This window comes from Chlorocebus sabaeus, chromosome 8 (assembly GCF_047675955.1).
Source record: "Chlorocebus sabaeus isolate Y175 chromosome 8, mChlSab1.0.hap1, whole genome shotgun sequence".
Lineage (NCBI taxonomy): Eukaryota > Metazoa > Chordata > Mammalia > Primates > Cercopithecidae > Chlorocebus > Chlorocebus sabaeus.
In genome coordinates, this window is record NC_132911.1 from 11,378,622 (window position 1) to 11,399,305 (window position 20,684).

At 44.5% G+C, this 20,684-nt stretch overlaps 1 protein-coding gene across 3 annotated transcripts in view; it reads left to right on the forward strand.

The window, feature by feature from the left end:
* The window catches only part of MFHAS1 (multifunctional ROCO family signaling regulator 1), a 108,651-nt gene extending 89,699 nt beyond the window's left edge, over nucleotides 1-18,952 (forward strand). The window contains exons 2-4 of one of the 3 annotated variants that reach the window (XR_005235271.2): nucleotides 5,656-5,782; nucleotides 12,418-12,528; nucleotides 16,440-18,952. Coding sequence is in view for 2 of the 3 variants with exons in the window: in XM_007961685.3 (XP_007959876.1) it covers nucleotides 5,656-5,782; nucleotides 16,440-16,473 (161 nt within the window). In the remaining variant the exon portion in view is untranslated. The remainder of the gene's footprint in view (nucleotides 1-5,655; nucleotides 5,783-12,417; nucleotides 12,529-16,439) is intronic. The other 2 variants (XM_007961685.3, XM_073017938.1) reach the window with 2 other exon arrangements.
* The last annotated feature ends 1,732 nt before the right edge of the window (nucleotides 18,953-20,684 follow it).

Genomic DNA, 20,684 nt, shown 5'->3' on the forward strand with positions numbered 1-20,684 from the left:
AACTCACTGATAAGGAGGGCTGACTCCGTAATTGAGCCAAGAGCAAACCTTGTTCACAGGAAGAATGCAGCATCCCTACGGTTTTGGGAAACCACTCTTTGAATCCCCAAGAGTATTTTTAGTAGACTCTTTGAATCGCCTAAGAGTGTGTGTGGCTTAGTGCTGGAATATACCTGTGGGTACCCCAGCTGACTTGTTAGTGGCTCAGCAGGAAGATTGTTGCCGAATCCACCGATAGCCTGGATACCTTGGGTAGGTCCCTCGCAGGTTCAGCAGCAACTCCGCCCCTTTAAGGGCGTTCTAGCTGCCTTCCCCATGAATTCAGCATCCCATGTGGGTGGCCTTTCAGGGACCACAGCTGGTGCCTCATCCTGTTTCCCAGAAAGTTCTATAGTCTGCTTTCCGCACAGCCTGCTCCCTCACCCCGCAAGATAGCTTCCTAGGGAATTTTGTTGGCACTCAGAGGACAGTCCCCGGCCTGCTAGCTTTGGCCAGCTGATCATGGACAGTCTGGCCTAGGGCAGCCCAGCAAGCTTCTCCACTGTCCAAGGAGCTGCTCCGTACCCTACCCTTCATTACTTATAACTGGATAGCTTATAAGGAACCGAAATCTATTTCTCACAGTGTGGGAGGTTGGTTAAGTCCAAGATCAAGGTACCAGCAGATCTGGTATCTGGTGAGGGCTTTCTGATTCACATACGGCGTCTTCTTGCCGTGTCCTCACATGTACGTGTATGAACTCTTTGCATATTTAGAAATCTTCTCGTGACTACAGTAATAGTGTCAAGAACCTACTAGGTGTCAGATACAGTGTTTAGTATGTTTCATGTATGTATTACCTAATGTAAACATCATGATATCCTTGACACAGGATATCTGGTAGTGATGAGTTTAGTCAGTCCTGCTGTCGAAGTTCAGCACAGCCACTTCTTCCTGTGACCATTGGCAAATTGCCTCTTGCATCTGAGCCTCAATTTCCTCTTCTGTATATAATGAGGATAATAATTGTCCCTACCTTCTGGTGTTGTCGTGAAGACTGGGATGGTACATATACATCAGCTAATAAAAAGTGCTCGCTAAATGTCAGTTGCTGCTGTGGTCATCTTTTCTTCCTCCTGGGTTAACTTAGGTTTATTTTGCAGTTTGACATACATTACAGTATGATGGTAAGGTACAATGCATGCATTGTTCTCCATTCTGATAACAGAAGTTGCTGGGTCCTTCGGCTGAGCGTTCCCCACTCTGAGGTCTTTCCCAGTCCTGTGAATCAGTGTGAATCTCTCTTTCTCCTAACTCCTCCAGCATCTCATGTACATTTCCTTGGGGACCTCATCGTACACGACTGCAGTTCTTTGCACACCTGGCCTCCCTTGTGGACACCGGGATCCTCCATGGTGGAGGCTGTGCCCTCAACTCTCAGACCCCCGCATCTTCTTCAGTCCTTACACACAGTAAGGTCTCAGTAGTTAGTTACTCAGTGAAATAATCACTTGATTTTGAAGATCAAGTTTGTGTTAAATGTGAGAATGATTAGCTTCTGTTTTGCTAGATAGCACACACATAAACCATTCTTCATATTTGAATTAAGATCATTTTGAAAGGAAAAAGCTGTTTTTCTTATGTTCTTAATCTAGGAACTGTGCACATTTCTGAAATCCTAAGGATACTGGCACCGCGTAGTAGGTTGTTGGAGGATACAAACGTGCTGGAAATTATGGACTGTTCTTCTTGTTGCTCAGTATTTGTTAACATCAAGTGAATTTTTCACGTACTTCTCAATGCCTTCCACCTTCATGCTCTGTTTCCATGGATGGCGGTGCTGCTAGAGATAAGACCCAAAAACAAAACCAGTTACCGGCTCTGTGTGAGACTGAGAGTCTAGGGTACAGTTAGAGTTGATAATTGAGGCTTAGTAGTCTGCTGTACATTCTTTCTTCTTTTTTTTTTTTTTTTTTTTTTTGAGACAGAGTCTAACTCTGTTGTCCAGGCTAGAGTGCAGTGCTGCGATCTCGGGTCACTGCAACCTCCACCTCCAAGGTTCAAATGATTCTTCTGCCTCAGCCTCCCGAATAGCTGGGACGACAGGCGTGTGCCCCCACGCCCCACTAATTTTTTGTATTTTTAGTAGAAACGGCGTTTTACCATGTTGGCCAGGATAGTCTCGATCTCCTGACCTTGTGATCCGCCCACCTTGGCCTCCTAAAGTGCTGGGATTACAGGTGTGAGCCAGCGCCCCCAGCCTATTATTTCAAATTCTCTGGCAAAATGATCTGACCACCGCAAGCTATGATATACTAGCCAAGAAGCCCACTGCACCAGGCTGGTGCCAGGGATGGGTGCTGAGGACAGGGACTTGGCATCCATCCACAGTTGTTATTCTGAGTGCCCAGGCAGATAAAAGCAGGTGGAGCTGGGGCCTGTGTGGAATTCCAACCAGGAGAGAGTTTTCAGGGGAAACCAAAGAGGCCCCATCTGTGTTCAAGCCCTGGGGATGATTTTAGGACAACAGTAGAACTTGAAAATACCAGGCAAGGAGCTAGGTGAGGGCAGTCCCAGAAGTAAGGGTGTTAAGAGACTGGGGTGCCCACAGCGCCTTCTCGTTGGAGTCCTAGCTCCTGTGGTGCATGGTGGGTGGGTTGGTTTACAGACGTGCAGCTCTCTGTGGGACTTGGAGCAAATCTGTTAAACTCAGCGAGCTTCTGACTTATTAATTGATGTTTGGACTGGACGCCTTCCAGGTTCCAGTCTAGCTGGAATGTGCTGTTACTTGGGTTCATTTTATTACTTTGATAAGCATTTAACGTTTACATTTTGAGCTTCCATTTTTATATTTGGGGATCTTTTCCTAGCTGGTGTTTGAAGTACAGTTCTGATATCCACATATCCATGCTACAGGCTAATGATGCTAAATTAACTTTTGTAGCAGTTTGCTGTTTACGGGAGTTTGGTTAAGGAACTCAAATTACATTCAGTTAATATTGCGTGACACTATATAAAAATGTTCACATCAGGAAATTAATGTCTTTCATAAAAGTATGCCGCTTGGTTTATTAATTAAAAATAGTGTTTTTAGATTGCTCATTTAGGAAAGATGAGTTCTGGCATAAAGAAGCAGTCCCTGCTTTGGGAGGAGGCATTAGCCTGGGGGCAAAGAGTAAGGGCCCCAGAAGTGGGTTCCCAAGTTCACATCCCAAGTCTGCCACTGGTTCGCTCCTGACTCTGGGTACGTCGCATAACCTCCCTGAGCGTTAGCATCCTCATTTGTAAAATGAGAATAAACCATCTAGGGACATTGTGACGATTAAACGAGGTGTACATTTAAAACTGCCAGCCCGGTGCTGACATGGGCATGCGCTGTCATTGTGGGCTTTGCGGGGGATGAGACATTTAGAAATATGGTATTTTTGTTTTGTTTTGCTTTTTGAGACGGAGTCTCATTCTGTCACCCAGGCTGGAGTGCAGTGGCCCGATCTCAGTTCACTGAAACCTCAGCCTCCCGGGTTCAAGTGATTCTCATGCCTCAGACTCCCAAATAGCTGGGATTACAGGCACCCGCCACCACGCCTGGCTGATTTTTGTGTTTTTAGTAGAGACTGGGTTTCACCGTGTTGGCCAGGCTGGTCTTAAACTCCTGGGCTCAAGCCATCCACCCACCTTGGCCTCCCAAAGTGCTGGGATTAGAGGTGTGAACCACCATGCCCAGCCGGAAATACAGTACTTTTGAGGCAAAGGAATTGCATATCATGATATGTCAGCAGATACAGTGGTCCCCTTATCCGTGGTTTCACTTTCTGTGATTTCAGTTACCTGCAGTCAACTGTGGTCCAAATACATGTGAATGCAGCATAATAATATATTTTGAGAGACCATATTCATATAACTTTAATTATTAATACAGTATATTATTTTCATTGTCCTATTTATTGTTGTTAATTTCTTACTGTGCTTAATTTTTAAATTAAACTTTATCATAGGTATCTACTTATAGGCAAAAACATAGCCTGTATAGTGTTTGGTACTGTCCTCAGTTTCAGGCATCCGCTGGGGGCTTGGAACGCATCTCCCAGGGATGAGGGGACTGCTGTTCTTTGGAGTCTCTAGAATTTCTTTTTTTTTTCTTTTCTTTCTTTCTTTTTTTGAGACAGATTCTCACTCTGTCACCCAGGCTGGAGTACAGTGGCACAATCTCGGCTCACTGCAACCTCCGCCTCCCAGGTTGAAGCGATTCACCTGCCTCAGCCTCCTGAGTAGCTGGGACTACAGGCACCTGCCACCAACGCCTGGCTAATTTTTGTATTTTTAGTAGAGATGGGGTTTCACCATATTGGCCAGGCTGGTCTCGAATTCCTGACCTTGTGATCCACCTGCCTCGGCCTCCCAAAGTTCTGGGATTATAGGCATGAACCATTGCGCCCAGCCTGGAATCTCTAGAATTTCAAGTCAGCAGTAGAAGTGGTTGGTGCATAGAGTTGAAGTTTTAATTGCAGTAGTGTCTTTCCCCAGTTGGCGTACATTTGACATCCTTGATTTGGTTAATTGACTTTCTAGAAGCCAGACATGGTGGCTCACACTTGTCATCCCAGCACTTTGGGAGGCTGAGGTAGGAGGATTGCTTGAGGCCAGAAGTTTGAGACCAGCCTGGAAAACATATCGAGACTCCCGTCTCTACAAAAATAAAGGAAAAGGTTAACATTTAGCCAGATGTAGTGCTGCATACCTGTGGTCCCAGCTACTCGGGAGTCTGAGGTGGGAGGATCACTGAGCCTGGGAGATTGAGGCTGCAGCGAGCTATGATTAGTCCACTGCACTTCAGCCTGGGTGACAAAGCAAGACCCTGTCTCAAAAACAACAACAAAAAAGGCAGTTTGAACAATAACGTGTCCCGTCTTCAGCCAGGAGCTGTTTCTTGAGTACTCTGAGAAAGGGCACGGTGCCCTGGGTATGTGGATAAGAGAATGGAAGTCATCACTGCTTTTAGAGATTTAGTGATCTAGTTGAAGAGAGATTACATCCAGGGCATGCAGAGTAATAGCCTTCCTTTAGGTACTGTGGTGATCCATTAGGTTAATTATGTGTCTAGATAGTGTTGTGTTGGTGCATCCACTTCACACATACCTATCAGGGCAGTCCCCTTGCCCGGAGGAGGTTGGGCTCATCTTAGGCTGTTTGCCTTTTTAACACGTTTAGTCTGCTCTGTTTCCAGATCATTTATACAGGGCTTTGTTGAACGGTTGCTGTGGTCTGCTTGAGTCCCATCTGCCCCAAATCCTAATTATGAACACCTCCTTGGCAGCCCTTGCTTCAGTGGGCTCTAGGGACTCTGGCTCAGTCGGTGACATCTAGATAAAGATCCCTGGAGTCAGTCTGTTAGCAGGAAGGTGAGCAGAGCAGTGACAGATGCTGTCTTTGTCTAGTGTGGGCCTTCCTGCCATGACCACGAGAATTTTCTTCACGGTGACGCAGAGGAGAATGTAGGCGTTGGAACCAGTGCCCAGGCAGTTCTGCTGTTCTTGGTTGCACATTTGTTCTCAGACCCTTCGCTGCTTCACCTCTGCCCTTCTCCCCTGCTCCCATCCCCAAGCAGTGCTTTCTTTGTAAAGTGAGCCCATTTTTAGGGCACATCTCCGTAACACATTTTTCTCTCTCCTCCTGCAGGGGAGTTGCTGAGTCAGCCCAGACCAGAAGGAGTGGCAGAGATCATCTGCCCCAAGAACGGCAGCGAGCGAGTGAATGTTGCCTTGGTTTACCCACCCACGCCGACTGTGATCAGCCCCTGTTCCAAGTGAGTTCCCAAAGTCCCTCTGGCCCCCGGACCCGGCTCCTGATCCTGGCCCCATAGATATGACAACAAAAATCCAGGTTAAACTGCATCTGCACAGACCTTGCAAAGTCCTCCTGAGCAGACATAATTCTTCTGGGTGACATCAGCATCATGACTTATGCAGCAAAACAGGAACTTTTGTTTCCTCTTTTTTGTGATTTTTTTTTTTTAATAAAGTCAGAACATTTTTTTAACAGCCTTTTTGAGATGTCATTCACATACCATAGTTCACTTACCTAAGTGTACAGTTCATTGGTTTTTAGTTTATTTGCAGGTATATGCAACCAAAAAGAACATTTTTTTTTTTTTTTTTTTTTTGAGATGGAGTCTCGCTCTGTCGCCCAGGCAGGAGTGCAGTGGCACGATCTCGGCTCACTGCAAGCTCCGCCTCCCGGGTTCATGCCATTCTCCTGTCTCAGTCTCCCGAGTAGCTGGGACTACAGATGCCCGCCACCACGCCCAGCTAATTTTTTTGTATTTTTAGTAGAGACGGGGTTTCACCGTGTTAGCCAGGATGATCTTGATCTCCTGACCTCGTGATCTGTCCGTCTTGGCCTCCCAAAGTGCTGGGGTTACAAAAGAACATATTTTTTTGATGGGCAGTCTTACTTAACTCTTGTCATTGCAGAATTAAGTTGGCTGTCACATCCAAAAACAGTGCAGGCCCATTCCATGAGCACAGCCTGCAGAAAGTCAGTAATAGATTGTTTTTTTTTGCATGGTTCTGATTTTTGAGTCAGTCCTTGAAAATCAAGGGCTGTGCAGTTTGCCACCACCTTGGCCCTAAATGGGCTTGAAGACAGAGAATGTACACGTGCAAAGTACATTTTGGATAGAACATTAGGTTACTATTCTAGATAACACTCAGCCTGTTTGTTTGGGTTTTGTGTATGTGTTTTTTTGTTTTGTTTTGCTTGTATTAAGAACCAAATAGGCCACTTTCAAGCTGAGATGAGATGCCTGTTTCCCTCAGATCCTGAAAAGCAGCAGCCACAATCTTCTCAGGTCAGGTCTCATTATCTGCGTGATGTCAGCACCATGATTTCTGCAGCACAGTATTCATATCCATGCAGCAAACTCAACTTTTTGTTCCTAGCTGGCCACATGGAATTTTTTAATGAAAAAATTATATAGGAATCTAAGCCTTTTTTTTAGGGAGGTCAGAAAGTGTACCTTTGGGAATTGTGACCTGTCATCTCCTCTTGGGAAACTTGCTGTCCAGCTGCATTCCAGGCAGTGTGACAGGTGTCCGTGGCTCGCCCCTCACGTGGCAGCTGCCCTGCCTTTGGTGTGCTCCCTGCAAAGCAAGGGTTCCCAGTGGCGTTCTCATTCAGTAGCTGCTGCAGTAGAAGTAGGGGGCACCCGGCTCAGTGCCCCGTTTCTCCAAACTGGGAAACTCATTACATAGAACATCCTTAATCTATCCTTGCTGGAAAATATCACTGAACACCCAAGGGAAACTCTTACCTAATGCCCTGTGTTCAGAGTACTATTTAACTATCATGTGCATAGTTTAATTTATCACTGACCCTAAGTCATTGTGAATCTTGAAGTGCTTCTTAAATATTAAAATAGGACTACAGAGTAACTATTATTAGGTTGGTGCAAAAGTAATTGTGAAATTCTACTATTAACCGGAATAATCCCCTGTCCTGAACATATCAAACAACAGAAATTTTATTGTTTTTTTAAAATTTCTTTGAAATTGTACACATTGGTCCCTTTCTTTCAGATACACCTGGGTGAGGATGGATAAGGGGATATTATGTGTTTTCTTTTTCTTCTCTCTCTCTCTTTTTTTTTTTAATACCCCGTAAGTTCTTAAAGTTCAAGGGGATATTACAGAACCAGCAGGGTATGAAACAGAGGAAACAAAAATTAAATATACTTTGCATTGGTGTCAACTTTCCAGAGCCAAGAGAGACGTGAACCTATTGTTTTGCCATAGCCACATGCCGTCGCATAGGTGCAATAGAGGTAGGAGTTAAAACATCCATTTGTACGAGAAACCTTCCCGGCACCGAGCCAGCTTTATCAGTGTTTTCCCGTGGGCTTCTTGTACTGCCACAGAAAGACCACATTTATACCAACCTGAACAAAATGTTAGCAGCTTCTCTCTCAACAGCGTATCGAACCCGAACGAACAAGCAGCCTTAAAGGCCTGGATAAGCTGCGGTACGTGGCGGCAGACATCTAGATGCTCAGGGAGCCTCTTGAGGGATTCAACCACTTTTGACCTAGCGATCAGAATCATTTTATTTTGAAATAGGTTGAAAAAGAAAGTCTCATGAAATGGATGACAGCTTTGCAATATAATTCTCAGCTCTAGATGAAGGAATGTTCTCCAGATAGGAAAGTTTCATATTCCTGGCAAGACGTTTCTTGGACATTACCATATTTTACTGCAGCCGCAAGGGGTAAATGATCTCTTGTGTGACTTCATAGGAAAGCACACGTAGATGTGAAGCCTGTGCTCAAGCTGCCCAGTGTTCCCCCACCTTCGCAGCCTTAAGTACCCACAGTTTACATCCATGAACACAAAACGAAAACAAAACCATGTGGAGGCCGGACCAGCCTCCGGGGAAGGTCCCATTCATGGGTGGATGACAGTGGATTGGAAGCGGGAGATGTGGGGTGATCCATGATAGCTGGCAAAGAAGGTAGTTAAGTCAACACAGCTTGGGCCTGAACCTGAGACTTGGGGTCTCAGCAGGCACTAGACATTGGAAGTCCGGGGCTATTGCACTGGCTTTCAACTCCAGCCAAAGTAACTTAAGCAGGTCACCATAGAGGTCAGGCTTTTTTTTTTTTTCTTTTTTGACAAAGGGTCTCATTCTGTCACCCAGGCTGGAGTGCAGTGGTGCAATCTCAGCTCATGGCAACCTCCACCTCCAGGGTTCAAGTGATTCTTCTGCCTCAGCCTCCTGAGTAGCTAGGACTACAGGCGTATGCCACCACATCTGGCTAATTTTTTGTATTTTTTTGGTAGAGACGAGGTTTCACCATGTTGGCTGGGCTGGTCTCGAACTCCTAACCTCAAGTGATCCACCTGCCTCAACCTCCCAAAATGCTGGGATTACAGGCATGAGCCACCATGCCTGGCCAAAGTCAAACTTTCTTAATCAGACATGTTAAGTTAGAATTTCTCGGGGAAGGGACCAGGCATGAGTCATTAAAAAACAAAAGAAGCCACCCAGATGAGTCTCACATGTGTACACAACTTTCTGATGGCTCAGTTTTCCAGTCCATGCCTCTAAGGGTGGGCTCCCTGGCCAGTGGGGCCTTAAGACTGCTCTGTGGTCAATACCTGCTCTGCAGCCCAAAGGCAAAACTGTCCATGCTGTCTGCTCTCAGCCTCAGCACAGTCCCTGCCACTCTCAGATAAGGTGAACATATCACTTACTGTTCAAATCACGAGAGGATTGAGAGTGATGGGACGGCTGTCAGTCATCATGCCGGGATGATGGGTGCCTACCAGAAGGCTCCTGGGTACACCAGAGTCATCACCCTAGGTGATTGCTGGTCGGTGTGGGGCTTAGGTGGCTGATCTAGATCTTATGATGGTTTTTAAAAAGACATTCCAAGCTCTTCTTTGACTGGTTTACTCCTCTCCTTTATTGGTCAAATCAGAGACTTGTCATTTAACTGCCTGTCTTTGACTAATGGTGCTGCAATGCTTTCTTTATAAAGAAGAAACCATAGATGACTGTTATCTGATTGGCCTTTTTAAATGAATTCCAAGCTTTTCTATTTCTAATTTTTAAAAATTTCTAGATGTTTTATTCCCCCATGGGGAGAGACAGAGAATAAGGAGTAGGTAGTGATTTTTTTTTTTTTTTTTTTTAAGAACATGATTTACTCTTATAACTTGTCTCAGTGGATTGGTGGTTGAGGTCTCCACCAGTGTTTCATTGGGAAGAAGTTTCAGGAACAGGATGAAATGCCTCGCCTTCTGCACCTCCCCCTCCAGGGAGAAACAGGAGCTGAGTGGCTTTCTTGTCCCCTTTGCTGATTATCAGATAGAAATGTGAGTAATTTCCATATCTTGAGTTGATTTTCAAGGATATCTGCATTTAAGATGAGGTGAACATTCACCTAGTAGCAGATTGGCCTGGGTTGCTCTGAAAAATTCTCACCTCCTCAAGGATACCAATTGTGACAGATACATTTTTAAAAGCTTTATGGATGTATAATTTCCATACCAGAAAACTCGCCCGTGCAATGATAACTGATGTATTTACAGAGTTGTATTTATACAACCATCACCACAATCTAATTTTAGAACATTTTCCTCACCCCAAAAAGAAATCTCCTGCCTATTTTCAGTTAACTTGTGTCTTATCCAACACCTAGTTCATGCAGTCAGTAAGTTTTTTGTTGTTGTTTTTCTGTTTTGTTTTGTTTTTTTGAGATGACGTCTCACTCTGTAGCCCAGGCTGGAGTGCAGTGGCATGATCTCGGCTCACCACAACCTCCACCTCCTGGGTTCGAGCAATTCTCTTGCCTCAGCCTCCACAGTAGCTGGGATTACAGGCACGCGCCACTGCACCTGGCTAATTTTTTATTTTTTGTATTCTTAGTAGAGACGGGGTTTCACCATGTTGGCCAGGCTGGTCTTGAACTCCCGACCTCAGGTAATACACCCGCCTTGGCCTCCCAAAGTGCTAGGATCACAGGCGTGAGCCACACGCCCGGCCAATAAATATTTTTAGTGTCACTTTCAGGAATGGTTTTGCTGGCTGGTGTGTTAGTATGTAGCAGATTTCTCAGTTTTTTGTTTGCTTTTTGTTTTGTTTTGTTTTGTTTTGAGACAGAGTCTCACTCCTTCACCCAGGCTGGAGTACAGTGGCGCGATCTCGGCTCACTGCAACCTCTGCCCCCTGGGTTCAAGTGATTCTCCTGTTAGCCCCCGAGTAGCTGGGACTACAGGCACATGCCACCATGCCCAACTAATTTTTGTATTTTTAGTAGAGACGGGGTTTCACCATGTTAGCCAGGATGGTCTCGATCTCCTGACCTCATGATCCGCCCGCCGCAGCCTCTCAAAGTGCTGGGATTACAGGCATGAGCCACTGCACCCCGCCGATTTCTGAGTTTTAAAGAGGTTCTCATAAACACGTTATCCTTGGCACAGTTCAGTCTAAAGACAGTGGCTTGTCTTGCTCCTCCCACTGCCAGCCCCCTATTTCCTGGATGGTGGAGAGGAGCTGGAGCTGCTTGGAGAGCTCCTCCTTTAGAACTTCTTCATGGCAGCCTAATTAGACCCTAGATATTTCAGGGGTACTGAGCCTTGACATTAGGAGTCAAAACAGAGGGCAGACATATACTTCCGGTGGGCAAGGTAGGAAGCAAGTAGAACGCATAATCTTTTAAAGCTTTTATTCGTGAATTCCTGTCTCTGTCCAGCTACTCTTCAGGGTGAGACCGAATATTCCAGTTCCCAGGGAGCGTGAGCTTCTCTGGACAAATGACAGCTTGCTGGTTGCGTTTCATTCTCAGGGATCCTGCAGAATGCTTCTCTTTCTCCTTCCAAAGAGCTTTAGAGCAACTCCCTCCTCCACCAAACTGAAGACTCTTCGATAACCTGCCAGATAACCCAGTTTATCTACTGATTTTTGTGTAAAAGACCAAGAAAATTCAACAGGTCATCGTATGAAAATGTTTTACCTTGAGGCATTACTGGAATGCGACCCACATTCTGACATGTGGTTTCTTAATGGACTGACCCTTGAATGTACAGGAAGTGGGCATGTGTTACTCTTGTTTCCTGATGGTTGAAGTTTCTCCTGCAGCGATACTGTATCTCTCTGTGCTCCGATATGTGGGGAGTGGTGGGAGTTCTGAGACTGAAGAAGGAAGTTCATTCTGATTTTGGCTGATCATGTATTGTAAAATTACCAAAAAAAAAAAAAAGGTGGGGGTGGTTTGAAAATTGTTGAGCTAAGCTTTCTCCTTTTTTAGAAAGTACTAATAATAATAGAGGGGAAGGCTGAGTTACTGCATTTCAAAAATCCCTTTTAAAATCTTGGATGATTGCCTATATACCATAGAGTTCCCATTCAAGCAAGATCCCCACTAAATTCCAGTTACTTGCTGTTTGTAACTATTCTCAAAAGTACTGTGATGACTTTGCACAGGAATTTCGGCAGTAACATCGTTTTGACATAAAGACATTTAAGACCAGTTGCAGTTGCCTTTCATAAAAAGCAGGATGAAGTTTGTAGCCTTTATATCACCAGATAAACAGGCCATATATGTCTACTAGCACACAAATTAGTATAAACTTGATAAAAGATTTTTAAAAAGCAATGGCGTGAGATGAATTAGGCTTCGTCACAATGGAGAATTTTTCACTGACCGCAGAATTTTAAAATACAGAGGGTGAGGAAGGGATGGTGTTTGATAAGAAAAGGCCGCTTGTGGACGTTGCCTGTGGGGCGTTTCACATTGATTTGCATTGATTTGTTTTGTTCTATGCAAGGAGTGAGACAGCTCTTTGCCTTGCTGTTTTAACAAGCTGTGAGGAATTGTGTTTCTTTAATTATTTAGTCTCCCATCAGCCACATTGATACTGGAATTTTTCCCTCTCTGCTTAGGTATCTTCATACTTTCTTGGAAAATTAAGTGGAAAAGATAGTGCTTCTTTTCCTTATGCCATCATTTTTACTGTACCCAAACTGTGACTTTAGGAGCACCAATTTTTAAGGGTAAGTCTCCGTGAAGCAGAGAGAATTTCTTAAGTAGGTAAGGCCCTCTTGAGGACTCGGAGAGATTAGAGGGGATATGGGGGTGTTGGGATTGAAGAGATTTTGGAGAGCAGGAATCCTAGACAAACCTTATACTTCTCTAGAATCAAGTTGCTTGTGGGAATTAGGAAGAAGGGAACTGCTTGATTCTTTTGCTTAATTTACTAGGATATTGCATAGACAGTGATCTTAGATCCTTGTTCAAAAAAGGAAGTCATTTTTTAAAAATTTTACTATTATGCAGAAATAAAACATCAGGTGGGTCCACACCTTCAGAAACTACACAGGGAGTACCGGGATGGTCACATGGAGGAAAGGACTGGGGGCATGAGGGGAAGAATGGGCAAGACCGGGTAGGCAGGTCTAGGACAGGCTCATTTGAATAATCTCAGTGGCCCTGGGGTGGAGGGGTTGCCTTAGTCATCTGGCACCTGGCTCAGGGGCAGGTGGATGGTGGCCTACAGTGTGAGAGCCAGTAAAGGAGGTGTTCCGGGTGTGGGTTCAGGATTAGTTGGTTTGTATTTGAAGAGTGTACTCCGGGCAAGTTGTTTTTACCATCTCTAGGAATTGGCTAATCCTGGGAGAGACAGTCCCTCCAGAGTCTGCAAGGCCCAGGATAGGAAAGCACCAGAATACAGAAAATAAAAGACATGGTTAATACAACACGCCATGGCTTCAGTTTCAGCCTAAGCGTCTCAGTACCTTGAGTCATAATTTCTTTGTTGCATCTCGGAAGGGCAGATTTCAATTCCCTAACCTGGGAGGACTCGGGGGCTGGGCACCCCCCAGGCTGGCTCCTTCCTTCAACTCCAGACCTCTGTTTCCAGTGTCTCACCTGGCATCATCCCTGGATGTCCTGTAGGCTTCACAGGTATACAGCTGAATTTATTGCCTTCCTCCCCCAAAGTTCTTCCTCAATCTGTGACCTGTCTTTGGCAACGGCGTAGCTTTGCACCATGGGCCCCAAGCTAGGAGTCCGTGAGCCTCAATGCTTTCCTCTGCTTTCTTCCTCGTGTGTAATAATTCTCCCACACCTTTTATCCCTTCCCGTCAGTGTCCTGACATGAATGAATTTGACCCATATCTTCAGCTCCAGCCTCGGGCTTCTTTCTAGGGCCTGACCCCCCCCCGCCCCAGCCACCACTTCCCCCATCTCTGCCAAGGTTCCTGTGACTGAGTCTCAGCTGGCTGCCTGCTCTCTTATCTTTTTGTCCTTCAAACCAACATTAATTATCTTTTAACATCAGACCCCACCATGTCTCTCCCTCTGGAAAAGCCTTGGATGGCTTCCTGGTGATAACAAGCTCAAGTTCAAACCTCCTGGCCATGGCTCACGAGGCCCTGCACAGTCAGACCCCAGGCACTCTGCCAACACACAGGACACTCCCTTTCTGTGGGAGGTCAACCATGGTGGGCCCTGGCTACCTCTCAGTCCCCTGGCTGGCTGCTGCCCTTCTCTCCTACCAGTGAAGGCCCATTGGTTGCTGAGGCCAAGGTCATAGGTCAGCTCCTCCGGGAAGCCGCCGCTAATCATCCTCACTGTAACCAGTCACTCTGTTCTTCACGTTTCCTCAATACTTTTTTGTTTGTTTGTTTCAGACAGAGTCTCGGTCTGTCACCCAGGCTGTGGTGTAGTAGCACAATCTTGGTTCACTGCAACCTCCGCCTCCCGGGTTCAAGCGATTATCCTGCCTCAGCTCCCCGAGTAGCTTTGACTACAGGCGTGCACCACCAGCCTGGCTCATTTTTGCATTTTTAGTAGAGACAGGGTTTTGCCATATTGGCCAGGCTGATCTCAAACTCTTGATCTCAGTTGATCCGTCTGCCTCAGTCTTCCAAACACTGGGATTACAGGCATGAGCTGCTGCACCTGGCTCTCCTCAATACTTTTTATATACTTCTTTTGGTAATAGTCTCATAGTATCTTGGCTACTTTTTACCTGTGGCTTTTTCATCACATCTGACCCATCCGTTCAACAGATCTTTGTTGAGTCATTATCCTCTAGTAGGCATTGGGCCGGGTGTTGAGGATGCATAAAGCACTAAATCAGATCCTGCCCTCCAGAACCTAATAGCCTCTTTGGAGAAGAGGAGAATCAAAGCCATAATCAGACAAACTTGTCAGAGTCTAATTATAATTGAAACATGGTACCTGCCATGATAGGTGTATGAACAGAGTCCCGTAAGCACAGGGAAGAAGGAACTCTACCAGGAAGAATGAGAAAAAGTTCTAGGAAGTCGTATTTGAGGTGGGTCTTGAAGGAGGAGGACAAGTTTATGGAGATAGAGAGGTGGGGAGAAACAGAGAAGGCTGGTGATTTTGATGGTGGTTTTCTCTAGGTCCCAAATGTGGAAAAAGGCATAGATGTGAAACAATTTTCAAGCTGGTTGAACAGTGGGATATTCCCTCTAGGTGCCCTTGATTAGGTATTCTTGTGTTTCTCAGTCTTACATGTAGGCCGGGAGCAGACTGTCTGCATTTCCGAAGGTCTGTTAGATTCAGTGGGAAAATGTTTATGTAGCACATCTCTACGTGAACCCAAAACTCACACCACCAGAGTTAGCTGCTGGGTTGAAACGTGTGTTTTTACACTGCCGTCCTTACAGTTAGGTTGATTATATTATTAGTTGAATTTGAGGCAGTTTTCAAAACCCTCTCTTCTGGGAGTTTACTATATTAACAGGCATTAAAAAAATTCTCGTGGCAAAGTGCCGTAGAAATGTGAAATTCTTCCCTAGGGCTCCAAATATCTAACTTCTCTTTTAGCTTTGGAGTCAGATCACCCTAGTGAAAGGCCTGGCTCTGCCACTTGCTAGTATGCACCCTTGGGGAAGTTATTTCACCTTTTGGAACCTTAGTTCCCTTCTTAGTAAGATGCTGATAAGACGGAGCTTACATGGTGGGATTGTCAGGAGTTGAAGATAAATAATGCACTAGAGTGAACAACCTAACTCCTGGCATGTAGTTAGTAAATGAGAGGTTTTTGTTTTTCTTTGTTTGTTTGTTTTGGTGATGTCATTATTCTCATGCTTGAATGAGCCCATGGCTGAATCTTGTAGGGACTGGAGAAGTGTTTAGGCAGATGCTGAATTATCAGTGTCCATGAAATCACTGTCTCTCCTAACGAGAGATGGGGGATTGGGGGAAAGGAATCGTAACTCCTTTTTCCTTTCCTTTCAATGTCTTTGTATATTTTATTAAAAGTTGCTTAAAAAAACACACACACACTTTACAAAACATTCCATCACGTGTCATTGTAGGGAAGCAAAAATGAGAAAAACACTTGATATTTTTCCTCTAACCATTTTACTGGAACTGAATGCCACTTTGTTTGTTTGCTGAGGCTGCAGTAGTCTCCTCATTCTATATTGATCAGACTCCAGATTTTCGTGGACAACTTAACGTATAACATTTTAAGTAAAATCATGCATTTTAGGTGGACAGACATCTCACTTTTTAGTATATATTCCTTCTCCTAGAGGATTATTTGGTGTGTGTCTATGTGTGACTGTGCGTGTTTATTGAAAGGAAACAGTTCCGTGGTTAGAGTTTTGGGTTGTTAATTAGAGGTCTAGTTAAGCTATAAAATTACAGTGGAATAAGTGGTGACAGCCAATTAGTACAATTCCCTCTTTATAGCTGAACTGAGCTTAACACACCAACAGAAATGTTTGGCAAATAGACTGCTAAAATGACTCTTTCCTTTGTGGGGACATTAGTTGCCTGACATTTACATATTTATAATGTCCTAGAAGTAGAAATGAAAATATGTGAGAAAATAGATTTCTATCATCACTTCCTTTTCTGGGAGGGTAGCATTGTCCAGTACCTTTTTGTCATCTCTGTGCTTTCTTCTTGTCCTCCCATACAGGAAGAACGTTGGTGAAAAGCACAGAAACCAGTGATGTTTGTGGCTGTGGAATTTCCATGGAGAAAAGAGAGCATCTGAACACCTGGACCATTTTTTGCACCTGGCAGACCCTCTGCACTCCCCCCCGGCGTGTTCTGTGAACTTGAGTGACAATGCGTGCTTGCAGGATGCTTTTTGGAAGATTGGGGAAGAGGTGGGGAGGGGGTAGCGGGGGAAGCATGGGCGAGAAGATGGAGCAAATGTTTTACAACCTGAACCTCAGAACTGTGATCCTCCAAGGAGCGCGCTACTTGAAGAAAAGAAAAAAAAAAAAAAAGTCGAATGGCTTCTCAGGGATTTTGTTTTCCGTGCACATATAAGCCATAGTTACAGTACAGGTGGCAGTATTTAGAGCACTCAGATTTCAGTTCTGTTAAATGTGAAAGAGGGATCGACTGACGTTCATTGCTGTTCCATAACTAGTGTAAAATATGTATATGTTTATCTTTATTTTTATAATATGCAAATACATTTAAATTTATACAGTTTGAAGCTTCTAGCGTTAGTTCACACTGGGTGCAATATTCTGCATGAGAACTGTGCCAAGATGGGGCTGATTTCTTATTTTAGTATAAGACTTTGTTGTTTTTTCTTTATTCTTTAATCCTCCTCAGCTTAAAAAAAAAAAAAAAAAACAACTCTGTTAGCCCATGGATTAAGTGTTGGTTCATAGAGATTGCCAATAATCAGAAAGAACCTTAAATGTGCATTTAAGACTGTGTCCCTTCCCTTCTTTTCAATAAAGGTCCTGCCTATATAAATGATCGGGCACGCTGGTGGGAAATCCTTGCTTTCCACACGTTATTAGTGCCGGGCAGAGATGGGGCACACTCAGGGGCCAAAGAGGACAAAAAGTCCATGCAAAACTTGAGTCTTTTTAATGGCTTAAGATAATCAGGAGTCAGTTCTGAATCTTACAAAGTGCTCTGTAATAAGTACCTTACTTAGCAGAGCACTTTGCAAACATATTACTTATTAGCAGAGCTCTTTGCAGACCTTCCACATCTGGCTGTCAGACCTTAAGGTTGTGAATTTAGACTCCAATTATGCTCATTGGAGAGCATAATCCCACATGGGTTATTTATAAATACAGAACCTCTGATTGGACAGTCCTGCCAAGAACTAGTAAAACCCTCGTTTTAAAATCTTCACGAGGTAAAACTTAAAAAGCAAACCAACAAATTGCTCTTCAGTCTCCTTTTAATTGGGCCAAACAGCATACGCTACAGTAGTAACACGTTTTTTGGAGAGTGTAAAAAACTCTGTTTACATTTGCCTCCTCCGTGGGTTGATTGAAAATGTATAAAACTGACTGCTTCTCGCCAGCGTCAGACAAAAAGAGTGAGTTGCTGGTACTCACTACTCTTACTTCTTTCGTAAAGTATTGACTCTTGGAAGGCCACAGTCTCAACATGTTTTTTAAAAGAAATAACGAGCAAGCGGCTGCCCTGCTAGAAATCACACACCGATTTTTGTAGAATATTTTGTGCCCCAGGCGTTAATTTCACTGACTCCAGAACCTGCAGTTCAGAGAGTGATTTATTGTGATCATAAAAATCAAATGGGATCAGACTGTGTTTGCATTTTCTTAGTACTTGAATAGGACACCTGAAGTTTGAGAGTGTTTTCTTTTAGAACACAGTCACACGATTCATCTGGTGAATCCTTTTGTCACAGTTCTCGTGTGTGTGTGCGCGTCTGTGTGTGCGTGTGCATGTGTGTAAAACTGAATGGTAACATGTCATTGCTTTTTGGACCATTGAATAGTTGGGCAGTAAGAGTTTTTTAATTGGCATGAGACAGTTCCTCAACTGTCAAATTAACCAACTTTGACCCGTCTTTAGAAAAAGTCTTATTTGTATGATTTTGGGCTAACTCCCGAGGGACCATATTGAATGACGAAAATGCTCCTTTTGGTGACACACCCTGCAAAGTATTTGCTGTTATGAACATAAACGCCCACATTCATAATATCTAATATTTTTGACAAGTGATGTTTTGTGCTGTCATCTGAACCCTAGAGAAGCAGTGTCAGAAGAAACGTTGGTGTCACACGTGTCTTAGCAAAAGGGTTACCATGATAGAGGGTCATGTGACCAAAAGATGCTCCAGGGAAGCTTGCGAATTTGTTTCAGGGTGGGAGGAGGGTTGGAGATAGAAAAATCACTCTGCTCTACAGGACTCTTCAGCTGTCTATGCAAGAAATTCTGTTTTCTCTTTCAACACCTGGAAAGACACAGCAGCCCACCGAGGCGACAGGCGATTCACTAAGCACAAGAGGAATGTTTTCTAAGCAAGGCGTCCCTTGCCTCTCAAACAAATGCCCTCCAAGTTTGTTAGGGTTTCTATTCCTGCAACTTGTGGTATCAAAACCACTTCCAGGAATTGTCAAAGCACTGCCAAAATAAATGTTTTTCCCCCTTCTAAGAAAAAAAAAAAAAAATGACAGTGCTCATATTTGACATTTGTGTATTGGACTCTCTTTTGAATGAATAAAAAGGAAAGGGTTTGGTGTAATTCCTGATGGGGTGTGTGTTGTTTTTCATGCCATGATTTGTGAATTGTAATTGTGGTTTCCCATTTCGTTGTCGTAACTGGGCAGAAATTTAAAAAAAAAAAATCAATAAAAATACAAAGAAATGGTTAATCAGTTGTATTCCCAGAGCTTCATTATTTCTGATTTTGTTCATTTTGTATTTACTTTTAATTCTGTCAGTTAAGGAATGACTGTTTTATAGTTTTAGTTCTTAGTGGTACTGTTGGAGCTGTGGGAGGTGGGTGGTGGTAGCTCTCATCTGTTTGGTAATTGGTCCCCGAAAGAGTCCCTGTTTTGAAACTGCCTCTGTTTTAAGGCTGAGGATGTAACTCTTGAATGTCCGCTCTCTTAAATCAGTTTTTTTTTTTTTTTTTTTTTTCAATGATCCACTATATTCCTAAGTCACAGCTGTTAAACTTATGGTAGGTTTGGAAGTTCCCCTGATTTTTCTTTCAAAGGCTCTTAGCAGAAGTCCTACCACCACCTGCTACATATTGCCCCAGGGTGCCCTATTTGCAAACTGGAAGAGCAGGCCCCTCAGGTACCCGTCAGAGGATTTAGTCCTCCATAGTGTTTAAAAGGCAAAGAGAAGGAAGGACCAAGGCCAGGGTGTTAACAGCAGTGAATCCATAACAGGTCTGCAGCAACCTCAATTCTTGCCTCCTCAGAAGAAAGAATTCAACCGAGGGGCACAAGACAGCGGGAGAGACCGAGGCAAGTTTTAGGGCAGGAGGGAAAGTTTATTACAAAGCTTTAGAACAGGAACGAAAGGAAGTACACTTGGAAGAGGGCCAAGCAGGCGGCCTGAGAGATCAGGCGCACAGTTTGACCTTTGACCTGGGGTTTTATACGTTGGCATTTTTCCGAGGCCTCCCCTGATTCTTCCCCTGGGGTGGGCTGTCCACATGTGCAGTGGCCTGCCAGCGCTTGGGAGGGGGCGCATGCGCAGTGTGTTACTGGAGTTGTGCGCATGCTCACCTGAGGTTTTGTTCCCTTACTAGTTGAAGGTATAGGACCTAGAAGGTCCTATACCAGTTAAGCGCCGCCATTTTGCTTCTTAATGCGCATGCTTGAGCCCACTCACCCAGCTCCTGACCACTTATCTGAAAGCAGCTGATCACCAGTTTTAGGTGTTTTCTATGTATTGGGAGCCTGCCTTTCCCTGGCACCGGCTGTAACCAATTATTATTTTAGAAACACAGTGTAACCACCACCTGACCTTCTCACCTGATGGTTGCTGGGGGGGTTTCTTCTGCCCTGCTCATGTCTGTCTGGCTACCTACTGTAACAAGAGGAGCCCTGCCCTGAAGACAGAGCAATACAGGGAAGAAGGGATTGCCTCAGACAGGGAGGGCCTCGCTGCAAGACTCCTGACAAGGCAGGTAGAGCCGTGGGGTGCCCAGAATTCAAAGCCCCTTCTGCCAACAGTACAGAGAAAACCATGAGGCAGTTAGAATTTCCAAAAGAGAAGTGTCACAAGAGGTGCATCCCACATGGGAGAGGTGTGGCTCTACGGCTGCATCCAGCAACCCCAAGCACTCACTCTATGCCACTGCCTCCCTCCTCCTGGTGAAGGTCGTGCAATTAGCACACATCAATTTGGGCCTTGTCTTTCTTCATCAAGAAACTGAGTTCTGAGCAGGCCACACAGAAGCAGGTGTCAGTGGTGA